Source organism: Marasmius oreades, chromosome 3 (assembly GCF_018924745.1).
Source record: "Marasmius oreades isolate 03SP1 chromosome 3, whole genome shotgun sequence".
NCBI lineage: Eukaryota > Fungi > Basidiomycota > Agaricomycetes > Agaricales > Marasmiaceae > Marasmius > Marasmius oreades.
Genome location: NC_057325.1, coordinates 2,729,965 through 2,752,784, shown reverse-complemented (window position 1 = coordinate 2,752,784; position 22,820 = coordinate 2,729,965). Strand labels below are relative to the sequence as shown.

Genomic DNA, 22,820 nt, shown 5'->3' with positions numbered 1-22,820 from the left:
AAAATCCGTCCGAGGGCGTGTCTCGTTCTTCAAATTTCTTGTGCAATCACCTTGTGAATTTAATCGGGGGGTTAAATTTGGAGCTCTATTGCGGTCATATTCAAAGCCACAAAAAGTTACAACCCGAGTTTCTTCTTTCTCTTGGCGGCTCAAGCAAGGAGCCATCTGATCGCTGCACCTAGATCTGCTTCGTATTTACGCGCTTTCCCAATCGTGCAGTCAACCAGTTCAAAACCATGAGGGACGCCAGAGTACCTGGGCCGGAGCAGAATGGCATCAACAGTTGGAAATCGATATTAACGAACACCGAACTTACACTTCGACCTTTGTCTTGACTCCTGCAGCGCTCAAAACCTTCCCGTATAACAAACCTTCATCACGGAGAGGATCCAGACCACAGACCATCAAAAAGGCTGGAGGTAGACCTTTGTGGGAGGGCAATAACAGAGGAGACGCTCTCGGGTCTGTAGGGGGAGCCGCATACCAGGCTGTTTCCGAGAAGTAGTAGTATGAGCGTGGAAGGGATAACCGTAGCACATACCCCAGTATTTCCTCATCAACTCTGCCGTCAGGATAGGTGCATCTTTGTTTTGCTCCATCGACAATAAAGAAGATTTGTATCTAGGATATGAAATAAGCTTAGACTGAGCTGTGTAAATGAAACGTACTTCTCTGGGTACGCGTCTGGGTGAATAGTAACAGGGATCAGGAGCAGTTGACCGGTCAGTGGTCTGTCTTTGAAAACGGGATCATCTCGAGCGAGGATGGCCATGACAGCTGCAAGGTTTCCGCCGGCGGATTGGCCGCCAACATGGAAACCTTTGGAAAGAGAACCTGAGAATGATTCCGGGTTTGTAGCGACCTGGTTAAAAAATCAATCAGTGGTCTTTCGCCTCCCCTCTGATACGACGAGCGAGCGAACATGTTTGAGAGCGGCAAAGCAGTCATTGACTGCAGCAGGGAAGGGGTTTTCAGGTGCCAATCTGGAAATCAATGAATCGTCTAGATCTATTGAAAGGAGGCACCATCAACACACCTATATTCACAATTCACGACAGCGATACGAGTATCCACAGCAGCTCGTCTTAATCTGTAATCATCCCAATTAAGATCCCCCATCGTCCACCCTGATGTGCCACAATTATATATTTTTTTAGTCGTGAATGGCATATGGCATTCGTTACACGCCCTCACCTCCCCCATGGCACCAGAAAAGTAACGGGAACGTGCCATCTTCTCCCTCTTTGGCTGTGGGTACAATGCTCCTAGCTACGACTTTGACTCCATTACCAACGTCGATGTGATGATCTTTCACTTGGTATTCTGATTCGGCTGGCAAAGATACTAATCCCTTCGCTGCTGGTACCAAGACGTTCGTGTAAATAGTTCGGGTACCCTCAACGGTGGGTGGCCCAGGTGGAGGAGGGGGTACCTTTGCGAACGCTGTAGCGAATTCGTCGTCGATTTTTGAGAGGTGAGCGTGTTCAGCCATGGTGATTCAGAGAACAAGAAGTTATAGTTATACTCGTCATCGATAGACGCAGATAACGCGATCCGCGAAACATTTGTCAGAGTCACACGATCCAGTAGAAGGCAACCCGTAAATAAAAAGAAAGTTCAGAAACAAGGACATAGACCCTATTTCTATAAAACATATGTGTTAAGAGTACAATATCAGATGGTATCATGTCGCGAAATGAACAGGCTCTTGATTGAAGAATAGAAAGAACGAGTAAGACAGTGGTGGCTAAGTCTTCGCGTTTGGAGGCGACCCCACGGGTACTTCATGCTCGTCAACATCCTTCATCGCATCGCCCCAACCGTCCTCCATCTCTTTCGCTGCATCAGACAATGCCTCGACCGTTATGCTCGGCCCCGCTTGTCCCTGTCCTTGCCCTGCACTAGTCTCACCGCCGGCCCCACCACCATCACCAGTGTTCACCTTCATCCCACCTGACGCCAAACTCGCCTCCAAGCCGCCCAGGAATCCGCCAAATAACGCAGGTATAAGCCCTCCTGCCGCAAAACCAACCGTTCCTAGCACGGCGGCTCCACCTACTCCACCGAGTATATAACCAATCGGTCCACCTGATTTACCTTGTCCGTCAGCACTTGAGGGCGTAATCAAAGAAGGTAAACCGGAGGACGGAGATTCCGATTCTTTCGATGGCTTCGGTTGCGCCTGAGCCTCTTGTCGTTGTTTCCCCAACCTGAATCTCTTGACAACATCCTCCTGGCCCATCACGGTCCCTGCACCTTCAAGCCAGCCCCCAGCCGCATTTCCGATTGAAAGGCACTCCATAGCACTAGCCCGTGTTTCAGGATCAAGCTTTAACATCGGATGAAGGAAGTTGGTCAATGGGTCAGCTTGAGCCTGAGGGAAAAGATATTTCTCGTTCAGGACGCTGTCAAGAGGCCAGTATCGCATCTTCTTGATGTGTCGAAGTTCACCTGAGAAAGAGCGAGATAAGCGTTGTGCGCGGGAGATGAAATAGGCCCTCCACAGCAGAAAAACCTCAGTACCCACCTCTGCGATTGAAGAAATTTCCACTGTATTTCCCTGCCATCGACACGGTTGGAGGTATCGGCCCTAATAACTCCATGATCTGAGCAATATGGTCTTCGTCTTTGGAATATCTGGAACTAGAGGCAGGGTCGAAGAGGTAGTCACCACCCGTAATGAGTTCGAACAGCTGCGCGATGAGGGCATGTATGAGTTATGCGGCCAAGTGTGAAGGCTTATCAATGAGAAGAAAGTGAACTCACCAAGCAAGCCAAACTCCATATGTCTGCGGTAGGTCCCCAGTTACTTCCCAATATAACCTCGGGGGACCGATATTGACGTGTCTGTATGTCATCCGTGAAGTGGTGTTCTGTCCAGGTTGCTACGAACTGTGCGTCGGCCTTTCCGCATTTACAGAGAAATCAACCAAACCACCCACCATTCCCCAAGTCAGCAATCTTGACTGTAATCTTTTCCTCGTCGAACGACAGCGGATTGGCCTGAGGAGGATATTCATCCTTCCTGTGCATCGGCGCTTGTTGAGAAAGTAACGAAGGACCATTCGGAGGTTTCATGTTCGGTTTCTTCAGGGGAGGGGGGTTTTCTGGTCCTGGAGATGTACCCTTGTCATCTTTCCCACCAACTTGTACACCCTTGCCCTTGCCCTTCCCGCTTCCGGCATTCGAGTTTGATCCCTCCTTCAAGTTCAAATCGTCGATCTTACTCATCGTGAATGCCATCTTATCCAGACTTGCACTGGAATTTATTCTTCCTCCAAAACCAGAATTGGACGAACCCAAACTCGAAGACGGAGATGGTAATGGTTGTGAATGGGATATTGCGATCGACTCCGATCGTGGTGTCTGGTTACCACCACGTCCAGCCGAGGGGGGCACACCTATCAATGACGGCTGAGAGGAGGAAGCGGAAAGTTCGGAAAGTATAACGTCTTCAACATTTGGGATCGATATTAAGATGTTCTCTGGCTTGAGGTCTAATGGTTCATTGAATAAATACGGACTTTAGGCAATCTGGTGCAAAAACCCACCGGTATGGATCACACCACAGCACCTATGCATGTAATCCAACCCCAATAACACCTGTTTCGCAATTTGCTTCACCAGAGCGACCGGAACACCCGTTTGTTGATACCGCTTTATCAGCCCAAGTAAATTCTCGCCCAAGACTTCAAAAACCATGCAAACATGGAGACCATTTGGGCCTCTATGACGGAAATGATCTAAGAAGCTTATCACATGTGAGCGCCCGGGATGGGTAAGAGCTGGCGATACTTGTGGTCGTTGTTCAGAGGACTTTGAGGGGGGAACAGAAGACGTTATGAGCCGTTGTAGGAGTTTTATTTCGTCCAGCGCAGTTTCTGTGTAACGAGGAGCTGATTTAACCACTTTGAGTGCGACATGACGGTCTAGCCTGCAAGGGCCTTGAGTTAGAGAAGAAGAAAAAGGGGGGAGTGAAGATATGCGTACTTTATATCCTTCCCCAACCACACTGTCGAGAAATGACCCCATCCAAGTTTTCGTACTACAATGTAGCGGCCATTATTATACGTCTCTCCTACCTTGACCGGATGATAACCTCCCTCAACATAATCTTCCCAATCTTCTTCGTCTTCGGACATAATGGATGGAGGAGATGAATATGATCCGCCTCCACTGTCGACCTGGAGATGAAACTGTGGATCCATCGTCCCTTGTTCTTTCGTCTCCTTTATCCGCCTGGCTCAGTTATCCTGTGACAGAATGAGGATGGACTTGATATGTAAGTCACTCTCGTCTCGACATGTCCTGTGAGCTGTTTTTGTAAGTTTCGCTGGTGGTAAAACTTTCAAGAGTGAAATGGATGATGATCGGGAACGCGGCCCGCTTGATGAAGGATTCAATATTACGAAACAAAAAAATCTGCATAATATGTTACATTTCCATTTTACCAGTAGAAGAGTGGAGTCAAACTCGGGATACATACGTCCATTCATACTGACGCCGTAATCTCAAGGTTATACCGTGGCCTTCGGTCTCTTTACAAACCTCACCGGGACGTCACATACACCGAGAGTCAACGAGAAGTTGGGAACTAATGTTCTCTCCTTCCATTCTTGGATAGTTTCCCCTTCTGTGAGAAGTGGTTGTACTTCCCAGTCGCGCAAGACCATCGATAGCCAACAAACAGCTTCCAGAGAGGCGAACTTTCTTCCAATGCATGCACGTGGACCTAATGCCCGACATGAAGTATATAGTTATGAGGGAAAATATATATAAGACTCACCAACACTGAATCCAGTGAAAAGCTCCGAATCGTTCGGTAAATGGAACCACCTCGAGGGCCTATACTCCTCCGGATCGTCGAAATATCGAGGGTTGCGATCTAGTTCACGGAACTTATACACGAGCGTGCTCAAGGGAAGACGACTTGAGCGACTTACGGAGACCAATCATATCAACGACAACCTGTGTCTGTCAGTTAGCCGTATACGCCCTTGCCGGATCAGTTTTGCCCACCTGAACCCCCTTCCGCAATGGCAGCGATCGTTTCGGCTTGCCGGACTTGGGATCGGCAGGTATATCGATGATTGTATCTTCTCCTGCTTCCCGAATAAGAACATGACCGCCAGCTGCATCCGTCCCACTTAGACAATATGAATCCGGCAAGAGAAGAAATGTCACCCACGAATCAACCTCACCGTCTCGATAAAGGAGGCCATGACTTTGTTGAGCTTACTGTAATCCTCGAAATCCTATAAAGTTCAGGTGAGTCGGTGTGCATCGAGTAGTAGACCAGCCATACAGGATCTCGTTCTGGGCCAAGTACTTCAATGATACTCTCGTAAACTTCTTGTTGGATTTTTCCGTCGGCAGCTAGGAAACCGAAAGTCCCTGCTAATGCATTGGCTGTGGTTTCTGCAACGAATATTCATTGACTGTTCATTGTATACAGGACTGACAGACATACCATGTCCGGCCAGCAGAAGCAAGAAAACGTTGCCAATCTGAGTTACCAACACATTAAATATTTTGCGCACGTGAAAATGCCAGTCTTACCAATTCTTCGTCCTTCAATTGATACTTCCCTTCTTCATCTTCGCTCGCTTGAATAAGCAAATTTAGTAGATTGTTCTTGTCCACACCCTCGTCAGAGCCTTCCACTTCAGGTGCAATTTGCCCATTGATGAAGCCTTTCCGAAGGTTGATTTGATCCTGCATAAAATCATTCAATTGACGGTACGCATTCTGTGAGTCCTTGAAACTTTATTCATTGTGAGGCCGTAGACCGAAGGAAGGACGGATAGAAGCCTATATACCTTTTGATAGGCAACGCCTTCAGCCATCCTGGAGCAAAGAGTGTGAGTTGAACCGTGTCTGCCACAATTCGGAGGGCGCCCTGGACTGTCATAGCCTTGTCGTTACTCTGTGTCCTCGGAGGTTCAGACCTATAGAAAAAGGTCGAGCAAGTCAATGAGAAATCAGTGTTCACCAAGGCTCATTATACCAGGTACCAGGGAGTCCGAAACCACACGACCCGAGAATGATAAGGGCTAGCTGACAGTGGGAATCGAGGAGTAAGAGAGGTAGATGAGAAAATAAAACATAAGATGCTCACCTTGAATGTTATGGACTGAACTGGCCGAATGGGAACAACTTCGTTGGTCCATTCTGGTGTCATTACCATTTCTCTGTAAATTTCTTGGGTTTTCTTCCACACAATGCGATACCTGATATCAAAAGATGTTATAATTTCAGAGGATTTGTGAAGTAGTAATGACCGCACAATTTTTGGTTAAACGCAGGACCCATGACGCGACGATGCCTTCTCCATTGTTCACCATTGGCTGCAGCAAGATTCGTGCCCCAAAGCCTACATATACCTCAGCAAGATGCGCTGACACCTTCAGAAACCGAGGCAACACACCTCAGCGCCGCACTGGACTCCAACGGTTTGTGAAACACTCCTTTCAACCCCCCTCCTTCAATCTGCCTGGCAACGTCAAGATTGTTGGTCCAGATTTGGGGTTTTCCGCTGATAAATGGAACGATTGAAATGTAATCGCTTTCCTTATACACTTTAAGTAGATCAACGACAATGTCAGAATCGACTCGAGGACCACAAGAATTCGCACGCACTATCATGGCGCCTCCGGTAATGAACGTCAAGCCCCACATTCCACCACCTAGTTGGTAGGAGAACCCCAGGGAACCCTAAAGGGCCGAAAAGTGGCCGATAACCTGAAACATTAACTACCTGGAATGCGATTAGAGTCGTCATGTGATAAAAGAAGTTCAGACGGACCTGAAGACCATTATAAAATTTCAGGATGCGTGAGATGACGAGGACAGCGAACAGAGAAAGGAGGATATAGCCGCTGCGGTCTCCCCAGGTTCCCAATAACAATGACATGTCAGTAGTTGCGAGCGAAGCGAGCAATCCTTATCAACGGGTGAGGGGCCCGAACAACTTGTTTGCAATTGTTTCTCGTTTCCGTTTCAATGTCGCGCGCAACCCTTTCATACTCTATTCTACCTTTCCCAAACCTCGAAAATCAACAGAGAAGACATATTATTACCCATTTATCCAGTTCGATGACTGAAATCGATACTTTTTCACCGCCAGTACTTAAGATGAGAGAAATGTAGACAAGCGGTTAGAGGCACAACATGAAGGTGAGTTGCTATATATGGTTTCAAACATGTCTAAAAACAGTTTCTAGGTCTTCACTGGTGTACCAGCTGCTCAAAGCAAGTAAAGCGCAAAGACTGCACAGACTTCACGATATGTAATGACTGCCGGGCGCGTCGAGACGTGTCACCATTGACGACGTACCTGATGAGGACGAGCCTCCGGCGTGGATGTACTGGATTCAGATGACTTTGACCAGTATCTCGGCAATGGCAATGGCATGATAGAAGTCGATCTACTGGAAGACACAGACGGCGTGCCAATATTCAACTTCAAACATTGTGGTTCGAGGAAGATAAGATAGAGTGGAGATGATCTATAGTGTCGGTTGCGGAGACCTGTCCGACGACTCCGGAGTCCGTCGATGGCGAGCACATGACCGATTCAAAGCTCGAGCCTAGGTACACTCTTTTACCAAGAGAGGGTCGAGATTGCTCCTGAGTAGTTGCGGCAGTTCCGATTTCAGGGACCACGCCGTGTAATCTGTCTATCTATCTAATTGTGCAGAAGGACCGAACGTATCTTCTGCGTACGGAGGTACTTACCTTGAGCAATAACGTTCACTCAACCATAGTAGCGTCAGGGGACGGGCAGTACATTATTATCTTATAGTAGAGCGTTGTACAAACAGATAAAGGATTAGGTCTGCATACTTCGATCGGTAAGGGGCACGTACTTGAAAAGGTTGAGGAGTCAGTGAAAAATGGGATCATGTGCAGACTTACGCGAACACTCATAACCTCTGTTTGCGATATGTTCCCCTCGGCGTCCTTGTCAACATGTAGAATGTTTTGCAGAGAGGTGCCGACGGGAATAAATAAGCGACCAGGAGAAGCTAGCTGGTCTACTAACGCCTGTGGAACCGTGGGCGCTGCTGCTCCAACGTGGATAGCATCGTAAGGACCTGGGACATGAGGTCAAAATCAAAAGGTCCTTGCTTGGAGTGCGCATCACACGAACCTTCGCTTACATAGCCTGCCATGAACGCCGCTTGAGCTTCCGAACGGGTGAAAGTACATAAAACGTACCTTCGCGACCATCGCCAGCGATGATTTGAATGTTCTTCAATTCCAGTTCGTTCCCAAGTCCATCACTCCTCAAGTTCTCCTTCGACCATTCGACGAGTTCATCCACATGCTCAACCCCGACGACTTTCCCTCCTGGAGACACGAGGTGATGAAGTACGGCAACCAAATAACCAGATCCACTGCCAACGTCGAGAACCTTGGAACCCGGACGAAGATAAGGCAGAAGATGCTCAGAGGCATAGGCATGCTGTTTCAGCAGCTCATCAGCGCATTCTTGGCGCAATGGTTATGTTGTGCGAACCATATGTGGAGCACTTATGGTAGCTCCATATCCGATTACTCTACGAATGTGGATGTGAGGCTTTTACTCCAACGGAGCAGGTTCAATGAGACGAACTGAGGCGAATCTTCATAGGCTTCCGTTTTACGAAGAACATAATTTCCTCGATCAACTTTATTCATCGCCTAGAGTGAATGTTGAGTCGATGCGAGTCGAAATGAGTCAAAAAGAGAACTTACACTGGCGACAAGTTGTGAGCTGAATATTCGATTCATTGCAAGATTTGAAATGAGTTCCGAGTTTGTCTTCCCTGTACAGAGCCAGGCCATTGTTGGATGAGAGTTACGACAAAGTGAGTTGCGGCCAACGTGACCTGTCAGGTGCTACAGTAATGTTTGGTTTGCGTCATATCTGCGCATCAACCTTATCAGCTCCATCATGTTCGACGTCACCGGCAACCGTGTGGCTATACATATCGTAACGCCCACGTTCGACGCGTCTCGAATGCATGCCAAGCACAACGAGGTAATGCGACAGTTGTTCGTCTGCGGTCCTTCTCCTCCCACCCACCTCCACTTTCCATGAGGCAAGATCTCCCTTTAGGAACTCTCCTTTTCACTGTTTTTACGGTACGACGTTGCAATCACTCACAATGGCCTGGATTAACTTTGTTATAGTCCATTCTTGAGGTTTTTCTTCTATGTCTGGCTGGATACATCCTTGCTTCCAAAGGAATCCTTGATAAGAAGACACAAAAAGTTTGTCTTTCGCTTACAGCAAGTTTAAAAATCTCAACCTTCGGTGTCTCGACAGCAACTCAACAGACTAAACGTTTCCTTGTTTACGCCGGCGCTGTTATTCTCAAAAGTTGCTTTCTTTCTATCCCCCGGTATGGGCCTCGTGAATGCTTCCGCATTTCTCTGACAACTACTTGCAGAGAAATTGAGAGAACTATGGATTATTCCATTGTTTTTTATGGTCGTGACGGCTGTCTCCATGACCGTTCCCTTTCTCCTTGGTTCAATATTCCGACTGAAAAAGTCACAAAGGTAGCGTTTCACTATCAGTCTGCTTCTAAAAGTGACTCAAAATTACTCAGGGCGTTTGCCATGGCAGCGTCCATGTTCATGAACTCGAATTCTCTTCCGATAGCTTTGATGCAAAGTCTCGTCGTCACCATGAACCATGCTTTACGCTGGACTGACGATGACACCAAGAACACGATGCTCGGAAGGGCTTTGACGTACCTTGTGCTTTATAGCACCCTTGGAATGATTGTATGTACTCATCACTTCATTTGGTCGGTCAGTTTATGTATATTTCAACAGTTGCGATGGAGTTATGGTGTGCGCCTTCTATCTCAAGCTGACGACGAGGGTGCTATCAGACTTCCGGTTAACGACGAAGAGCACGAGGACTTGATCGATTCATCCCCAGAATGCGACTTCGATGAAACTTTCCGCCATTACGTGAATGGCAGTGGCTCGGACTCTGCTGCCACTCCACCAATCAAACCCAGCATACCTGCGATTGTTATCGAAGGCGTATCGCGTCCTCCACGACCCCAACGCCAGCAATCAAAATTTTACAATTCATTTCCTAACTCACCGAATCAGTCGCGTGTGGCTCTACCCGAAATCGAGACAACCTCCAACTCACGTGTCAACTCTGACGACGAAATGACTGAGGATGAGGACAACAACCATGATTTTCGATCTGGCACACTCCCTGTCCATCGCGGACCCAGTCACGGAAGCCCTCAATCAACCTTATCCCGAATCAGGCGCTTCTTTAAACCCACGATGCGACGTTTTTATCGAGCATGGAGCATTTTCAACGAGTTCATGACAGTACCTCTTTGGGCTGCCCTTCTCTCGATCATTGTTGCCCTTGTTCAACCCCTGCAACATGCACTCGACGTACACATGCAACCTGTCAAGGGAGCCTTGACAAGTGCGGGTAATTGTTCTATCCCAGTAACCCTGGTCGTACTGGGTGCATATTTCTATCCCACACCAAAAGAAGAGGCAAGTAACTCGATACCAGCTGCCAATGGCAGGACAATTGGGGAGTCTAGTTCAACTTCTACATTGATCCACCACATGAGAGAGGTCCTGCAAGATCATCAACAGCCCCCGTCTCATACTGTAGAGATCGGAGAGACTAAGACAGTTATTATCGCTGTACTCTCGAGAATGATCATCACGCCTTTGTTGTTACTTCCGCTGCTGGCTTTCTCCGCGAAATTTGACATTCAACAGGTCTTCGAGGAGTGTGTTACATCTGCTCTATGTTTTCCACTGATGACTAACTTTACAACGCGTAGTCCTGTCTTCGTCCTGTCAAATGTTCTATTGGTGGCATCACCTCCCGCGTTGACCCTCGCACAGGTATTCCGTTTCCTCCTTCGCTGTGTTATTCGCCATTGATCCGCCATTCGTTTATAGATAACTCAAGCAGCTTCTGGCGATGCGTTCGAGCGATTGATTAGTCGAACCATCTTCTGGTCGTACTGTATATTAACGCCACCTACCACTATACTCTATGTTGTTGTTGGATTACTTTTTTCACGGTTGTAGTTTCGACTTACTACCAATCGGTATTCTTAGGTCTTTTCTGGAGTGTTATTTTTTATCTATTTCTCATGTCTCAGCGTATAGAAATACAATTCTTAGATTCACGCCCAAAACATTTAACGTTTCGCACCTCCCAGATCTACCCTTCTAAAGAACCATGCGCGAAAAAATAATCCTGTGACCTCAACTTGTCGGACTCGAATGGCCCAGGATTAACCCTTGGTTGTAAAGATTGGTGAACGTTGGAATCCTCGCCTTAGTCGGACTGAACTGCCATTGTCTTCCCGTTCTCACTGATTTACAGAACGATGGGGTTCATACCCGAATCGATACCGTCCTTTTCCTGCGTTATCATAATCGCTGCCGTCGTCTCATCTCCTTCGCTCTCCATGGCCTCAAGTCACTGATGAGAATACCAATGCGTTAATTAGACGCTCTTGAACACCCTGCCCGATTCGCTCACTTGAACCAGCAAAAGGTCACGGACTTACAATGGCATTAATGATCTTCTCGTTTTCATTTCCCTCACGACTTGTGCATTCGATATTGGCGTGTAGCCACGGCGGCTGGATACGATGGAACTGAGATTTCGGCCGGAAAACATCACCATAATACGATTGAGAGGGCTTATGGCGGCTGAGCGCTGAGTATCTAGTACCTTTCCTCAACGTTTTCCAACCAACTCAGCGTTCACAAGCTAGCTTTGGTAAGCACTATGCAAACTTCTCCGTTTCCCAACCGTTTCCATCAAATGATCCCAATCGTCTCACGGCTTCGTATGTGCTCTCTTGGAACACCGCATCTCACTACGACCGAGATGACGAGGTAGTTTCCTGCTAGAGTATTTACAAGCTCATTCTTAGCAACGCTTACTCCTAATTTTTCCTCCAAGAGCGTCATCTGAGTTCTTGTTTTTGTACGTGCAGGAGGACTGAGGACTCCCAGTTCGCGCTTTCGTATTGAGGTTGCTTCGGATTCCTCGGTGGAGACGCACATGAACTTGTAGGTGATCATGGAGTACATAAGGGGCGCCGAAGGAGCAGTACGTATAACACTGTTCGTAATAGTCCACTTTTTGAGACGTTAAAATGGAGTTCACAGGTGGAGTAGGAAACTGTAAAATCGGAGAATGGAGTGGGAAGTATTCAATGAATGTCAAATGTCCGAGGAGAATAAATATCGTGTGCTGGAGCAAAGTTGGAGTCGGATTAATGCATGATTGAACACGTCGAGGTAAAGTGGCAGTAATGCAGTATTATAGGTCATTGATGCGGAAGTGTGTAGAACTGATTACCGGAAACAATGTGAGAATGAAGAAATAACTGAAAAGGGATACGTATCGAGGTATACAAGCCCTAGTACGGCAAAACAAAAGACAAGGAAAGGATTGAATTGCGGGAACAACAGAAAACGCAATAGCGCAAACGAAGGGAAGGTGAACAGATTAGGTCGAATTGCATCCTTCACTGTCGAATGTTTGTATAAGCAGGTGGCAACTCAATCGTCTCTGATTCCTCGACACCGGGAGGCTTTTGTTCGCTGGGTCCGGCGTCATCATGTTGAATGACGTTGACAGCCTTGAACTGTCTCGGTGGCACCTTCCTGGTCCCAGTAGATGTCGACGTCACATCAGGCGTACCGCTTCTGCTACTCGGCCTCTCGCTGTAGTTCCCGCTCAGAGGTCGGCCATCCGAGCTTCTGTCAGATCCAACGACAGTCGGATCTGGGATGAGGAATGGCTCGGGCTCATAGTATTGCGGTAGTTCTGATCGGTGTGATTCATCGCCTTCGTCTGCGTTGAGGAGGTCAACAGGTTTTTCGTTAGAACGGCGGCCGCGACTACGTTTCCGGAAGAAGAGAAGGACAAGAACAAGAGCAATGAGACCGAAGACGCCGCCAATCACTCCACCGACTATGGCTCCTACATTGGTGCTATCAAAGAGAAGAATGAGTTGTGCACACAAAGGTCAAGTGGGAATCACACACTGGCTTCCACCATCAGAATTGCCACCACCATGTACCCCATTGCCTTGGCTGTCGGTAGGATAGGAGCCACCAGCTGGGTTGCCAGCTGTGGAACTTGGACTGGAATTGTTCAAACAAGAATTGTCATTCTGAATGTTATCCCCAACAGTTGGACGTGTCGAACCCCCGCTACCCGTTCCTCGGTCGTCACTGGCTACAATGTGTAAAATTGTACCACTGCGAAGGTTGGGCTTCCAAGTGAAACCAAGGCCTTGGCTAGCTACAGTGGTTAAAGCTCCTCGTGGAATCTGGAATGATTGTCCACCAGGGATGACACCCAGGAAACTGACTTCACTACAAATGGGAATGAGGATACAGCTTACTATTTCAATATTTGACATACCCTTGGACTTTTGATGGATCCCACCATATTCTCGTATCCTGGCACTGCACGATTTGACTGGGGGGGTTGAGGTTGAACACCCACACGGGAGAAACGGGTTGTGTGGGGTCGAAGCAGCTACTGTCGTTGGATTCAGTGACTTGTGCAGCTGCACTAGTGCCTCCAGAACCAAATCCTGACGAATCGCTAACCTGTTGATCAAGAGAAGTCAGAAAAACTGTTGTAGGACTGAGTTACACAAGAGCTGATGTCATGATTTTCTGAGTTTCATGGTGCCTGAATATCTGACATTCTTCCCGCACAAGAGTCGCCAAGAGACTACATGTTCTCGATGTGAGAGGATAAGTGCAACTCACCGCTGCAACGAACTGTGAATTGGCGGGGTAATTGAGCTGAAAAGTAATTTCTGCTGAGTTGCCAGAGGATTTTGCTTCCAATATTTTCCTGACTTCGGTACCATTGGGGAAGGGAGTTGAACCAGAAGGAAGGATAAGGACTGAATAGGGTGGTTTGCCTTGGCCGTCGATAGAGATAGTGAGCTGGCCGCATTGTGAGGGTGTTTGGTTGAATTTCCATGTGAACCCTAAGGAGAGCAAAGGGAGTTCAAGTAGCAATAATGTTGCTACGGAATATGGTTTCATGATGGGAGGGAGGAAAAAGGGAGGAGAATTGGGGGGAGGGAATTCACGTTGAGGTCAAAGGGAAAGCAATAGGAAAGCGGAGCGGCATCATTCCAGTCACAATATTACATACATGCGTGACGCGCCGTCACGCAAGTTCCTCTAAAAAATGATTAGATTTATTTACGGATTTACAGTAACTATATTTTACTAATATTTTGCCTTGATTGCCAGCAAACCACTTACCTCCATTCTGATCATGAACTTAAGGCAACCCATGTGTCCTTATTCATGAATTATTCACATTCACTACTGGCCATTGACCTCATTTGCGGCGACGGTCGAACTTCGCCGTGCCCGGCTGGGTGTTAAACTAAATTTGGCTCGTATCGATTGTTTTAAACAAGTTTCAAATCTATAAGTGTCCGCCGTAGGCGGTAAAGAATCTTGAGGTTTACTAGTTCTCTCTCCTTCCACTAACATGATCTATAAAGCCGACCTTGAGTCGAGTTAGGCGATCATTCCGCCCCTCCGCCGTGTCATTCTGACTCTCGCACTGGACCGGTAAATTCTTTGAGTTAACGTAAAAGATACATTTGTACTATGTACATCGCCCCACGACTGTGCTTCTAATCATCTTTCAGGTAGGTCCAACCTCCCGACCTGCTCAATAAGACAGTACTAGTGTGATAACTAGTCTTGGGAATAATTCTCGGACCATTCTCAATCAATTCGAACAGGACGTGTTGAGCCGCTTGAGTGTTGATATAGAGCTGAGTGATGTTGACATTCTCATAACCATCACAAGCCTGGTGGTAACAGGGGTCCTGTTCGACGCCAGTTCCGGTGTGCAAACCTCCAATAGGCTTGTTTAGATCTTGCATGAAATGTAGGTAATCGCTGCCACCACTTATGGCGGCTTCGGTAGTGTTGATACCTCGAGCAGTAAACCATTTGGTAAAGATATCCTCAATCACATCAGAGCCTGGTGGTCCAGTCAAGTTGTACCTTGAGCCATCGCCATCGAAGACGCCTGTAATCATTCATAGCGTTGAGCCATTCTGCCAAAGAGCAAGAACTGAGAACTGACCGTAGTAACCTCTGCCAACCATGTCGAAGTTGAGATACACCAAGAGCTTCTTCACATCGTTGGTAGGGAGATTCTCGGTGTAGTGCTTGGAACCGAGGAGACCATTTCTATTGAAATGTTAGATTGCGATAAGCATAGCAATGGCGAAGCCCACATACTCTTCAGCGGCCCACCAAGCAAATCGCACTCGGTTCTTGACTTTGTTTGCATCGAGGGTACGCAGCAGCTCAAGGATGAGCGCAGTGCCAGACCCATCGTCGTTGACGCCAGCCCCAGCTTGAACACTATCAACTAGTCCGCAGGAACATGATGAATTTAAAGACTGTTGGGAACGCTGAGAATGTAGTATACTTACGGTGAGCTCCGAGCTGTCATGATAACAATATGAGTAGGAGTGGGGTTGCCGTATAGAACGAAGACTCACCATGATCACATTATTTTTATTGCCAGCCTTGGTCTCAGCGAGGACGTTAACGGTCGTCCTGTTCTCAAGAAGTTGTATTTGCTCGTAACGAACATTCAAGACTTCTCCTGCCAAAACACGATCCCTCAACGATAGACCCTGAGCCCGCTGGAGTAATCCGGCAGGGATGTATTCGGGGTTGGGTGCACTGAGGGTTCCACCAGAAATGAAAGGATCCTGACTGTTGTAGATGATAGCGCCGATAGCGCCTGCGCCCTTGGCCGTCTTGACCTTTCCCGCAAACGTGGTTCCATCGGGGCATGAGCCACGCTCAATCAAAAGGATCTTTCCAGTGACGTTAGCACCCGTAGCCAATAATTCTTCAGCGTTACAGGGTTTAGCGTCACCCGGAACGATCGCTAGTTCAGCAGTAACACCACCAACTGGCGTCGACGGGGAGTACGTGAGGCCGACAGGAATGTACGATTCCGTTTCGGATATGTTCAGACGATGAACCGTGATCTGCGTCCACAAGCCTTCGAAGGGCTGGGTCCAGACATTAAATGCACGTTCCTTATCGAACTTCTTGATAGATTTGAGGATGAAATCTACCGACGCGTCATATCCCGACAAACCAAAAGCACGGTTTCCTCCGTTGTCGGTCGCGATTTGAGCAAGTGATGCAATCGTCGTGTCCATTCTAGAGAGCCAGACTGAGTGGCTGATGGGTGGTCAAGTTAAGGTACAAACTCACTTTTCAATGTCAACTCGTCTTTCGTGGCCCAAGTTGACGTCAAGCTGAATATTTTGGGCAAGTACAGGGACGCACAACAAGGTAGTGGAGAGTTTGGCGAACATGATCGTTTGGGGACGATTCAAAGCGATAAGCGGGCTCGGAACGAAGACCTTTAGATTTTGAACTCCAGAAGTCCAATTGATTACGGCCAACGCCAAGAAAACGTCCTGTCGCATGCTCACCTTTCGTGATGTTGGCTCTACGCTAATTGATCATTCAATCCGGCGACTGAATTTGGGGGGCGTGAACGGGAATAAGCATTGGAGAGGCACCGGCAGAGGGTTGTGCAGCCTGTGGGGATGCAGAAAGCCAGAATATTGTCTTGTTCAATCAGCCAGTAGTGTTCGGTGATAGTATACTGGACCAGGTCGATGATGTCGATGAGGTGCCAGAAATCTTTATCTTTATGTATTGAAAAAAAGTACGGTTTCCGGATACCTGCCGCTACCAATCATTGCACTCGCGGGTTACTCCGGTGCGACCATATGTCGAAGGCACGCCGTAGCACGCTGTGCAGAGAACACCTGACGGAATAATCTGGAGTAGTAAAGTGCGCACATCAGTCCAAGGTTGTCTTGAAGGACTCGGTCGTTGAAACTTAAAGTCTATATTAAGTTGCAGAGTGACATGAGAGTTGCGATTAGTCAGGTCGGTGTCACTGACGCTGAGTGACGCAACTGCAACCTCTTTCCCCTCAACCACACCACCTCACACGAATTCAGCAGTATATGAGCAGATGAGCATTTCTATCTGGGGTCAGTAGAGGTTCATTCTCATCCTCAGTGCTCTTATTGAAACCGATAAAAAGCCCAATCTTATTCAGCTTGGTATCGTTCGAGGAGGCAACAGGCTGGAACTGCAGGTGCTAATGCGATGACCACTGCTTACGCTGGAAACCCTGGAACTCTTCGTGGATTAAGTGTACAAAGCGAGGGTAACCCACAACCGAAGGATGGGGTCAAAGATAAAAAGATTCCTGATTCACTCTTTGGTCCCAATATCGGCGTCATTAGTGGAGGTCCCTCTTGGACTGTAGCAACGGAGAAAAAGGTCCTCAAGGATGAACTTACAATGGATATTGTCAAGACTTGGATTGAGAAGAGCAAGGAGGTGAATAGATTTGTTCTGTTCGGTCACCACAGGAGTTAGTCGTTGTCACGCGACATGCTCATTAATGAGAGGTTTTTTTTTAGCCATCGCAACCAACAACAACTTTACAAGCTCTCGTTAATCTGAAACGACCAACTCTTCGTCTCTCCCCGCTAGCCCTAGATCTTGAACATCCTGATGAATCTCATTCTCAACATGCCCTGGAGTTCGAATACGACTGCGATGCACCAAAATGCGGTATATATGTCCACGTTCTCGTTCCACCTAGGCACCCTGAAGCACTCAGCATGTCTTCCGACAATATCGAGCCCTCTGTAGACTCAGCATCCAACATCCCTTCAAAACCTCGCCACTCGAAGGTTTTGGTATTTGAATCTGTAGTTGAGGGTGGTTTTGGTAGGGCGCTCAACTTGGAGGAAGGTGCCGTTCTTGAACTCGGAAGGTTCGAAATGCACAAGGCACCTGCAGTAGATACTGCAGGTAAGCAGAAGGGCCAGGACATGTCTGAGCAGGCTGGCTTCGGGGGTAATGTTCTTGAGGCCGGTCGGCAACATAATCGCAGACGAATCACACATCTCTTCCGTCGTAGGAGAAACGGCGTGTCGGTATCTGGACCTGCGTTGGCGGTTGTTGATGCTTCGTCGCCCCCTGTGGGTAATGATGGCACCAACAACGAAGACAGTAATATTGCAAAGGAAAAGAAGAAGGATGATGCAGATCAAGGGGTTAAGGTGACAATCCGTCTTGTAGCGTTAGATGAACAAGGCACAGAGCTGGCCAGTCCCAACGAGCAAGTTACATATCTCTGTGTTGAGAGGTTCGGCACCCGCCTCGCAACTGAGAAGAAAACCAAATCCAAAACTGAGGCTTCGGAGAACTCGGAGCAGCAGGAAGGTCCGTCGTTAGGTGAAGGCAAAGAGAGGGAAGCAAGAATTAATGTAGAAGATGATTCGGTGGAAGAGGACACCAGACCTTGGGTCGTAAAGGTTGTCAAACGTGAAGCCACGGTGCGTGGAATCTTCCTCTCAACTCTAGTCAAACTCACACCATCCTTCGCCACCCTTCACCTCAGATTGGGCCTCATGTTTTTCAACTACACGAAATCTATGGCCTTACTTCCTCTAGCTCGCATGCTCCAGCCCCCACTGCACCGCTACCCACCCCTCCTCATACCTATCCGCCACAACAATCTACCGTGCCAGTTGACACCAGTGACGATATAACTTCCGAATGTCTGCTTTGTCTTTCATCTCCACGTGAAGTCGTTTTACTACCTTGTAGGCACCTTGTGGCATGTAAGGAGTGTGCCTTGAACATGGTGGAGTTCGGTGCCGGAGGTGCTATTACACAGGGAACCTCAGGAGAGGAAGCCCCGAATGTTGACGGGACGTCCACCAACCATGGGGTTACCGAAGGTACCACTGAAGGTGCTACAGCGGGTGGTAACGCCGAGAATACGACCGGAGCAGGAACTACTACTGCTACTACCAACCCACGAAGGAAAAGGAAGGCCAAGGGGTGGTTCTGTCCAGTTTGTCGGCAACGTCCGTATCTGTACCTCCTTTAAACTCTTTGAGGCTGACGACGTATCTTTACCTGCAGCGTACACTTCCCTCTTGAGGATAACTACCAACCCTCCGCCTGTACCCACTTCCGCGAAGGAAGAGCGTTCAAGTCATTCCCAAGATGAAGAACAAGACATCACTGACAACACGGAAACGAATGGACCTGGTTTACCGCTCCCCGCCACTACTTCCACCACTCCCGGTGGGAGTGGTGCCGGTCTGCTCAGTCGCCCCAGTGAATTTTTTAGAAGCTTGACCTCAAGGGGCGGTCAGAATCCGAACGTCAATGCAGCGTCTCAGAATGCGGGCCGTAGAGATCTTGAGAATCAACTGTGATAGGTGAGGCTAGCTACATCTGTGTTTGATTGGTTTCCAAGTGTGTATGTGTATCATTAAGTCACTATATGCCCCTTGTCTTTGTGAGTCTTTGTCTCGAATCTGTGTTTAAACATATGAAACCCACTATCCTGTACTAGTTTACTTATTTCGACTGATTTTTGGACCACTTTATCTATGTCTCTCAATCGATGTTTTTATGAGTTGTGTAACAGATGCGTGAATCGGCGACGTGCATTATAATCAAGGTAATGATACAGGAGCGCTGGGAGTTGAGGCTAGTGATCGGATAGTAAAACACCATGCAACTCGAATGGTGCGGGCTTCTCGCGTCGCGACAAGAACAGCGTGACGGGCTCGAAACACAGGAAGAGTACATATAGTGCTAGCTGGAGACAAGGTCAGTCAGCGATACAAGAGGACCGCTTCAAGCGCTTACCATGACCACATTGTCCAAAAGCTGATCGGCGCTTGGATACTTTGAACCTTCTAGGTCATTCGGGTTGTTTTGTTCCAGTGTGTGCAATCTGACAGTTTTAACCGTTTCTACAATGGCCAAGAAGAGCCAGTAGGCAGAGAGAAGCTGAAACGAGATCCGAGTCAGTACACACGGGAATGTATTGAAAGCTACGAAGCGGGTCACCTGAAGTATTTCTCTCGTTCTGACCCTCCTTTCTTGCCACAAAATATGGAGGACGAGGAGCAATCCTATGCTATTCAATGGCAAAAGGCCGACGCCCATCCCTTCCGCCACCAAACGCGCAATTTCCAACAAGGTCATTCCGAGGGCAGCGAGAATCAGGGACATGTAGATGAAATGCACCCATATGGGATAAGGGAGCCTCTGAAAACCATTTGCGATTCCCTGCACCTTGACGAGTTGGAAAGAGAGCAAAGAGAAAGCGATAATCAGGCAAAGTGAAGGCAGGGGAGCAATCACGGTGTCGAGCGTGCATGTTGAAGGCGAGCCCTACGAGAGATCGGAACGCTTTTGGATTAAGGCCAATGGAGTATGAGGATACGTACTGGAAGCGGAAAACGGTGAGAACATAGAGGCATCGTGGTGGAACGAGAAGATACTACTGATCTGTCTCCATGAAGAGATGGTAGCCATGTCTGGGCTATTTTGAGGTGGTTTCTGTCTACATCGGGACTGGTAGCTGTTTTTTCGCCCATTTCTGTCTACATTTTTGATAGTAACCAGGCATACAAATCTACTATTCCGGTCTACCCATGCCCGGTGCCCCCGGCTTACGGTTGTCAAGCACCTCACACCTGCCCACCCGTTTCTGTCTACATGCAGATCAGACAGGGACTCTACATCAGTGTTTGACGGGCGGTGCCTCTTGGTGCCCTGCCTTTGAACGTGGGCGGTGGTTAGCGCCCCATGGGCACATTTCGAGGCAGCTGCCCTTTAGTATTCTGAACTCCGATATCACCGATAGTACTTTCTCAGACAGACTTCGGAGGCACCGACGGGAAACATGGGATGGGAACAAAGGGCTTTTTTATTTATTTATTTTAGATGTAAAAAATATTATAATCCTCAACGGCACGTGTTGCACACAAGTTTGCCGTCCGTTTTTGATAAACTATAAGCGCTGCTAAGTCTTGCTGACTCCGGTAAGCGCTCAAGCGCTCAAGGCCGTGTGCCCCGGCTGCCTTTTGACGCATGCCACCGTCCTTGACGACACTGCTCTACATCAGTATATCGGATCGGCCATACTTTTACCCATTATGGTTCCACATCCTTCAAGTTGCTGCGAGACCACAGAGAACTCATTCAAAAATGGGTGATTCTGAAACGAACATTCAACATTTGATATCGTGAAGTGTCTAAGATATTCAAAAGAAAGCGCCGCCAGATAATGCTCTTCAATAATCTATTCAAACTACAGTAACAATCCCTGGCTCTTTTATGATGATGAATGGCAGTCAGGTATTGATGTGGAAACGCATGATGGGAAGTAGGGATGCAGTGTAAAATACAAATGACTGAGAGAAAGGAGGGCAGACATGAAACGACAGGCATAAACCTGTAGGTGTGAACGAAGGTACCGACGACGAAAATCTAAACAGTCGCATCCGAGCTACTTCCTTCCACATTTTCTCCAGAATCCAACCAACTCTCTTCCACAGTCGCCTTGACACGCCTCACGTACTCCTTCATATTCTCTCTATACAGTTGGGCTGCCTCTGCGTTGGCGGGGCTGTTGGGGTTTGGATCGTGGAGGAGGCTTTGTATAGAGGTGAGGATAGCAGCGACATCGTATGTGGGCGACCAACGATTTTGGAGAATATCCAGACAAAGCTCGCCATTAGCGTAGACATTAGGATGGAACATTCGCGAAAGGAACTTGACTGAAGGGGGTTTATTGGGATAGGATTCATCAAAAGTTAGCACGAGTTTGAAGGTTCCATCTTCAAAGGGTGTATCCGCTATTCAGAGTTTCAATAGAACGATTGATAGATGACTTGGTGACCGCTGACCTGGGCCAAAAATGACTGCGTTCCATAACATGATATTGTCTGGACAGGGACTTCCAGAAATTCCACCGGGAGGATCAGACGATAATCTCTTGAAGTCGCGAATGAGACGTCGCTTGCAGGGATTAGACTAGAGAAAAGTAGGATTTTTATTGAGTTTGATACCTGAGAGTTGCAAGGGAACGTCACTGACCATGGTGGTTGAGACGTAGAAAAAGCTGTGGCTCTGCGACGACGAGGAGCTAGTTGACTCCTCTTTGTCAGCAGGAGCACGGCCACCACATGGACTTTTCCAGTGTCGGTCAACGACTTCCATCATATGATGTTGGGTCCTTCTGCATCCTCCGACCATAGACGCTTCAAAATTTACACATTTGGATCCACTGTAGACCCAGACGTCATCTTGCGATGTATTTCACTCGTGAACGTTTCACAGCTTATGACAGTGATCTGCGTATATATCGTCAAGCCTCTCGTTCGATAACTTGGACGTTTTGCTTCGAACGAATTCGTATTCATCAGGACCTGCAGAAATTGAGCATACTGTAGTCCTTCAGCCTGGATTCTCAGCACCGTGGCACACAGCGCCCTCCTTTGCTTCGGTCTCTACTTATATGTTGCCACCCACACAGGGACATCTGCGTGCTGCACCCGATATGCATAGATCAATGACGAAGACGCCGGATTGCATATTTCGAGTTACTTCAACTCTCCGCGAAACTCTCCTCCCTCCCTTGCCTCTCGATTAGGTCAAATCGGCTAGCGATTTCTACAACCTCCCTGGTCGGATGACAATTGCTTCATGCTCCATATCTTGTCTATACCTTCAAACTCTGGAGAAACTGCAGTGCTAGGGATTTAAGTGAACTTTGAGTGATACATTGACCTCAGTCACCTGTTTGGCAGGCCCGTCGCCCTCTGGAATGCGGAAGCCAAACACGACCTCGGGATCCAGGATGGCATTTCGCG

General features: G+C 47.9%; 10 protein-coding genes across 10 annotated transcripts; 2 read left to right on the top strand and 8 right to left on the bottom strand.

The window, feature by feature from the left end:
* Positions 1 to 149: 149 nt before the first annotated feature.
* E1B28_006223 (uncharacterized protein) lies at positions 150 to 1,492 on the bottom strand (the record flags this gene model as incomplete). The annotated part of the gene is made up of 7 exons (XM_043150864.1): positions 150 to 255; positions 317 to 488; positions 542 to 621; positions 669 to 862; positions 923 to 983; positions 1,037 to 1,127; positions 1,195 to 1,492. 7 exons carry the CDS (start codon positions 1,490 to 1,492, stop codon positions 150 to 152), a joined length of 1,002 nt encoding a protein of 333 aa, XP_043011954.1.
* Positions 1,493 to 1,747: 255 nt separating this feature from the next.
* E1B28_006222 (uncharacterized protein) lies at positions 1,748 to 4,142 on the bottom strand (the record flags this gene model as incomplete). Its single annotated transcript, XM_043150863.1, has 6 exons — positions 1,748 to 2,451; positions 2,528 to 2,693; positions 2,767 to 2,885; positions 2,943 to 3,497; positions 3,552 to 3,934; positions 3,991 to 4,142. 6 exons carry the CDS (start codon positions 4,140 to 4,142, stop codon positions 1,748 to 1,750), a joined length of 2,079 nt encoding a protein of 692 aa, XP_043011953.1.
* Positions 4,143 to 4,517: 375 nt separating this feature from the next.
* E1B28_006221 (uncharacterized protein) lies at positions 4,518 to 6,913 on the bottom strand (the record flags this gene model as incomplete). The annotated part of the gene is made up of 15 exons (XM_043150862.1): positions 4,518 to 4,732; positions 4,787 to 4,885; positions 4,944 to 4,968; positions 5,020 to 5,132; positions 5,189 to 5,255; positions 5,306 to 5,418; positions 5,471 to 5,507; positions 5,560 to 5,764; positions 5,820 to 5,948; positions 6,008 to 6,057; positions 6,119 to 6,230; positions 6,287 to 6,373; positions 6,428 to 6,578; positions 6,640 to 6,757; positions 6,806 to 6,913. The coding sequence occupies 15 exons, from the start codon at positions 6,911 to 6,913 to the stop codon at positions 4,518 to 4,520; spliced, it is 1,629 nt and encodes a 542-aa protein (XP_043011952.1).
* An 811-nt stretch (positions 6,914 to 7,724) lies between these two features.
* On the bottom strand, positions 7,725 to 8,858 carry E1B28_006220 (uncharacterized protein). The gene is made up of 7 exons (XM_043150861.1): positions 8,740 to 8,858; positions 8,618 to 8,685; positions 8,522 to 8,561; positions 8,221 to 8,467; positions 8,153 to 8,167; positions 7,918 to 8,096; positions 7,725 to 7,867 (listed from the first exon to the last, which is right to left on the bottom strand). The coding sequence occupies exons 1-7, from the start codon at positions 8,827 to 8,829 to the stop codon at positions 7,832 to 7,834; spliced, it is 675 nt and encodes a 224-aa protein (XP_043011951.1). The 5' UTR covers positions 8,830 to 8,858; the 3' UTR covers positions 7,725 to 7,831.
* A 136-nt stretch (positions 8,859 to 8,994) lies between these two features.
* Positions 8,995 to 11,189, top strand: E1B28_006219 (uncharacterized protein). Its single transcript, XM_043150860.1, has 8 exons — positions 8,995 to 9,129; positions 9,178 to 9,258; positions 9,314 to 9,389; positions 9,438 to 9,549; positions 9,600 to 9,777; positions 9,829 to 10,772; positions 10,827 to 10,890; positions 10,948 to 11,189. Exons 1-8 carry the CDS (start codon positions 9,082 to 9,084, stop codon positions 11,077 to 11,079), a joined length of 1,635 nt encoding a protein of 544 aa, XP_043011950.1. The 5' UTR covers positions 8,995 to 9,081; the 3' UTR covers positions 11,080 to 11,189.
* Positions 11,190 to 12,040: 851 nt separating this feature from the next.
* Positions 12,041 to 14,188, bottom strand: E1B28_006218 (uncharacterized protein). The gene is made up of 4 exons (XM_043150859.1): positions 13,801 to 14,188; positions 13,445 to 13,635; positions 13,063 to 13,395; positions 12,041 to 13,008 (listed from the first exon to the last, which is right to left on the bottom strand). Exons 1-4 carry the CDS (start codon positions 14,083 to 14,085, stop codon positions 12,540 to 12,542), a joined length of 1,278 nt encoding a protein of 425 aa, XP_043011949.1. The 5' UTR covers positions 14,086 to 14,188; the 3' UTR covers positions 12,041 to 12,539.
* Positions 14,189 to 14,667: 479 nt separating this feature from the next.
* On the bottom strand, positions 14,668 to 16,751 carry E1B28_006217 (uncharacterized protein). Its single transcript, XM_043150858.1, has 7 exons — positions 16,536 to 16,751; positions 16,312 to 16,477; positions 15,579 to 16,257; positions 15,510 to 15,522; positions 15,313 to 15,445; positions 15,155 to 15,261; positions 14,668 to 15,097 (listed from the first exon to the last, which is right to left on the bottom strand). Exons 2-7 carry the CDS (start codon positions 16,413 to 16,415, stop codon positions 14,694 to 14,696), a joined length of 1,440 nt encoding a protein of 479 aa, XP_043011948.1. The 5' UTR covers positions 16,416 to 16,477; positions 16,536 to 16,751; the 3' UTR covers positions 14,668 to 14,693.
* A 260-nt stretch (positions 16,752 to 17,011) lies between these two features.
* On the top strand, positions 17,012 to 19,576 carry E1B28_006216 (uncharacterized protein). Its single transcript, XM_043150857.1, has 5 exons — positions 17,012 to 17,108; positions 17,162 to 17,463; positions 17,547 to 18,470; positions 18,536 to 19,007; positions 19,066 to 19,576. Exons 1-5 carry the CDS (start codon positions 17,090 to 17,092, stop codon positions 19,362 to 19,364), a joined length of 2,016 nt encoding a protein of 671 aa, XP_043011947.1. The 5' UTR covers positions 17,012 to 17,089; the 3' UTR covers positions 19,365 to 19,576.
* Positions 19,553 to 20,557, bottom strand: E1B28_006215 (uncharacterized protein). The gene is made up of 4 exons (XM_043150856.1): positions 20,391 to 20,557; positions 20,008 to 20,334; positions 19,804 to 19,947; positions 19,553 to 19,753 (listed from the first exon to the last, which is right to left on the bottom strand). The coding sequence occupies exons 1-4, from the start codon at positions 20,538 to 20,540 to the stop codon at positions 19,643 to 19,645; spliced, it is 732 nt and encodes a 243-aa protein (XP_043011946.1). The 5' UTR covers positions 20,541 to 20,557; the 3' UTR covers positions 19,553 to 19,642.
* A 636-nt stretch (positions 20,558 to 21,193) lies between these two features.
* Positions 21,194 to 22,170, bottom strand: UBC2 (Ubiquitin-conjugating enzyme E2 2; the record flags this gene model as incomplete). The annotated part of the gene is made up of 3 exons (XM_043150855.1): positions 21,194 to 21,803; positions 21,855 to 21,981; positions 22,045 to 22,170. The coding sequence occupies 3 exons, from the start codon at positions 22,168 to 22,170 to the stop codon at positions 21,436 to 21,438; spliced, it is 621 nt and encodes a 206-aa protein (XP_043011945.1). The 3' UTR covers positions 21,194 to 21,435.
* Positions 22,171 to 22,820: the final 650 nt, after the last annotated feature.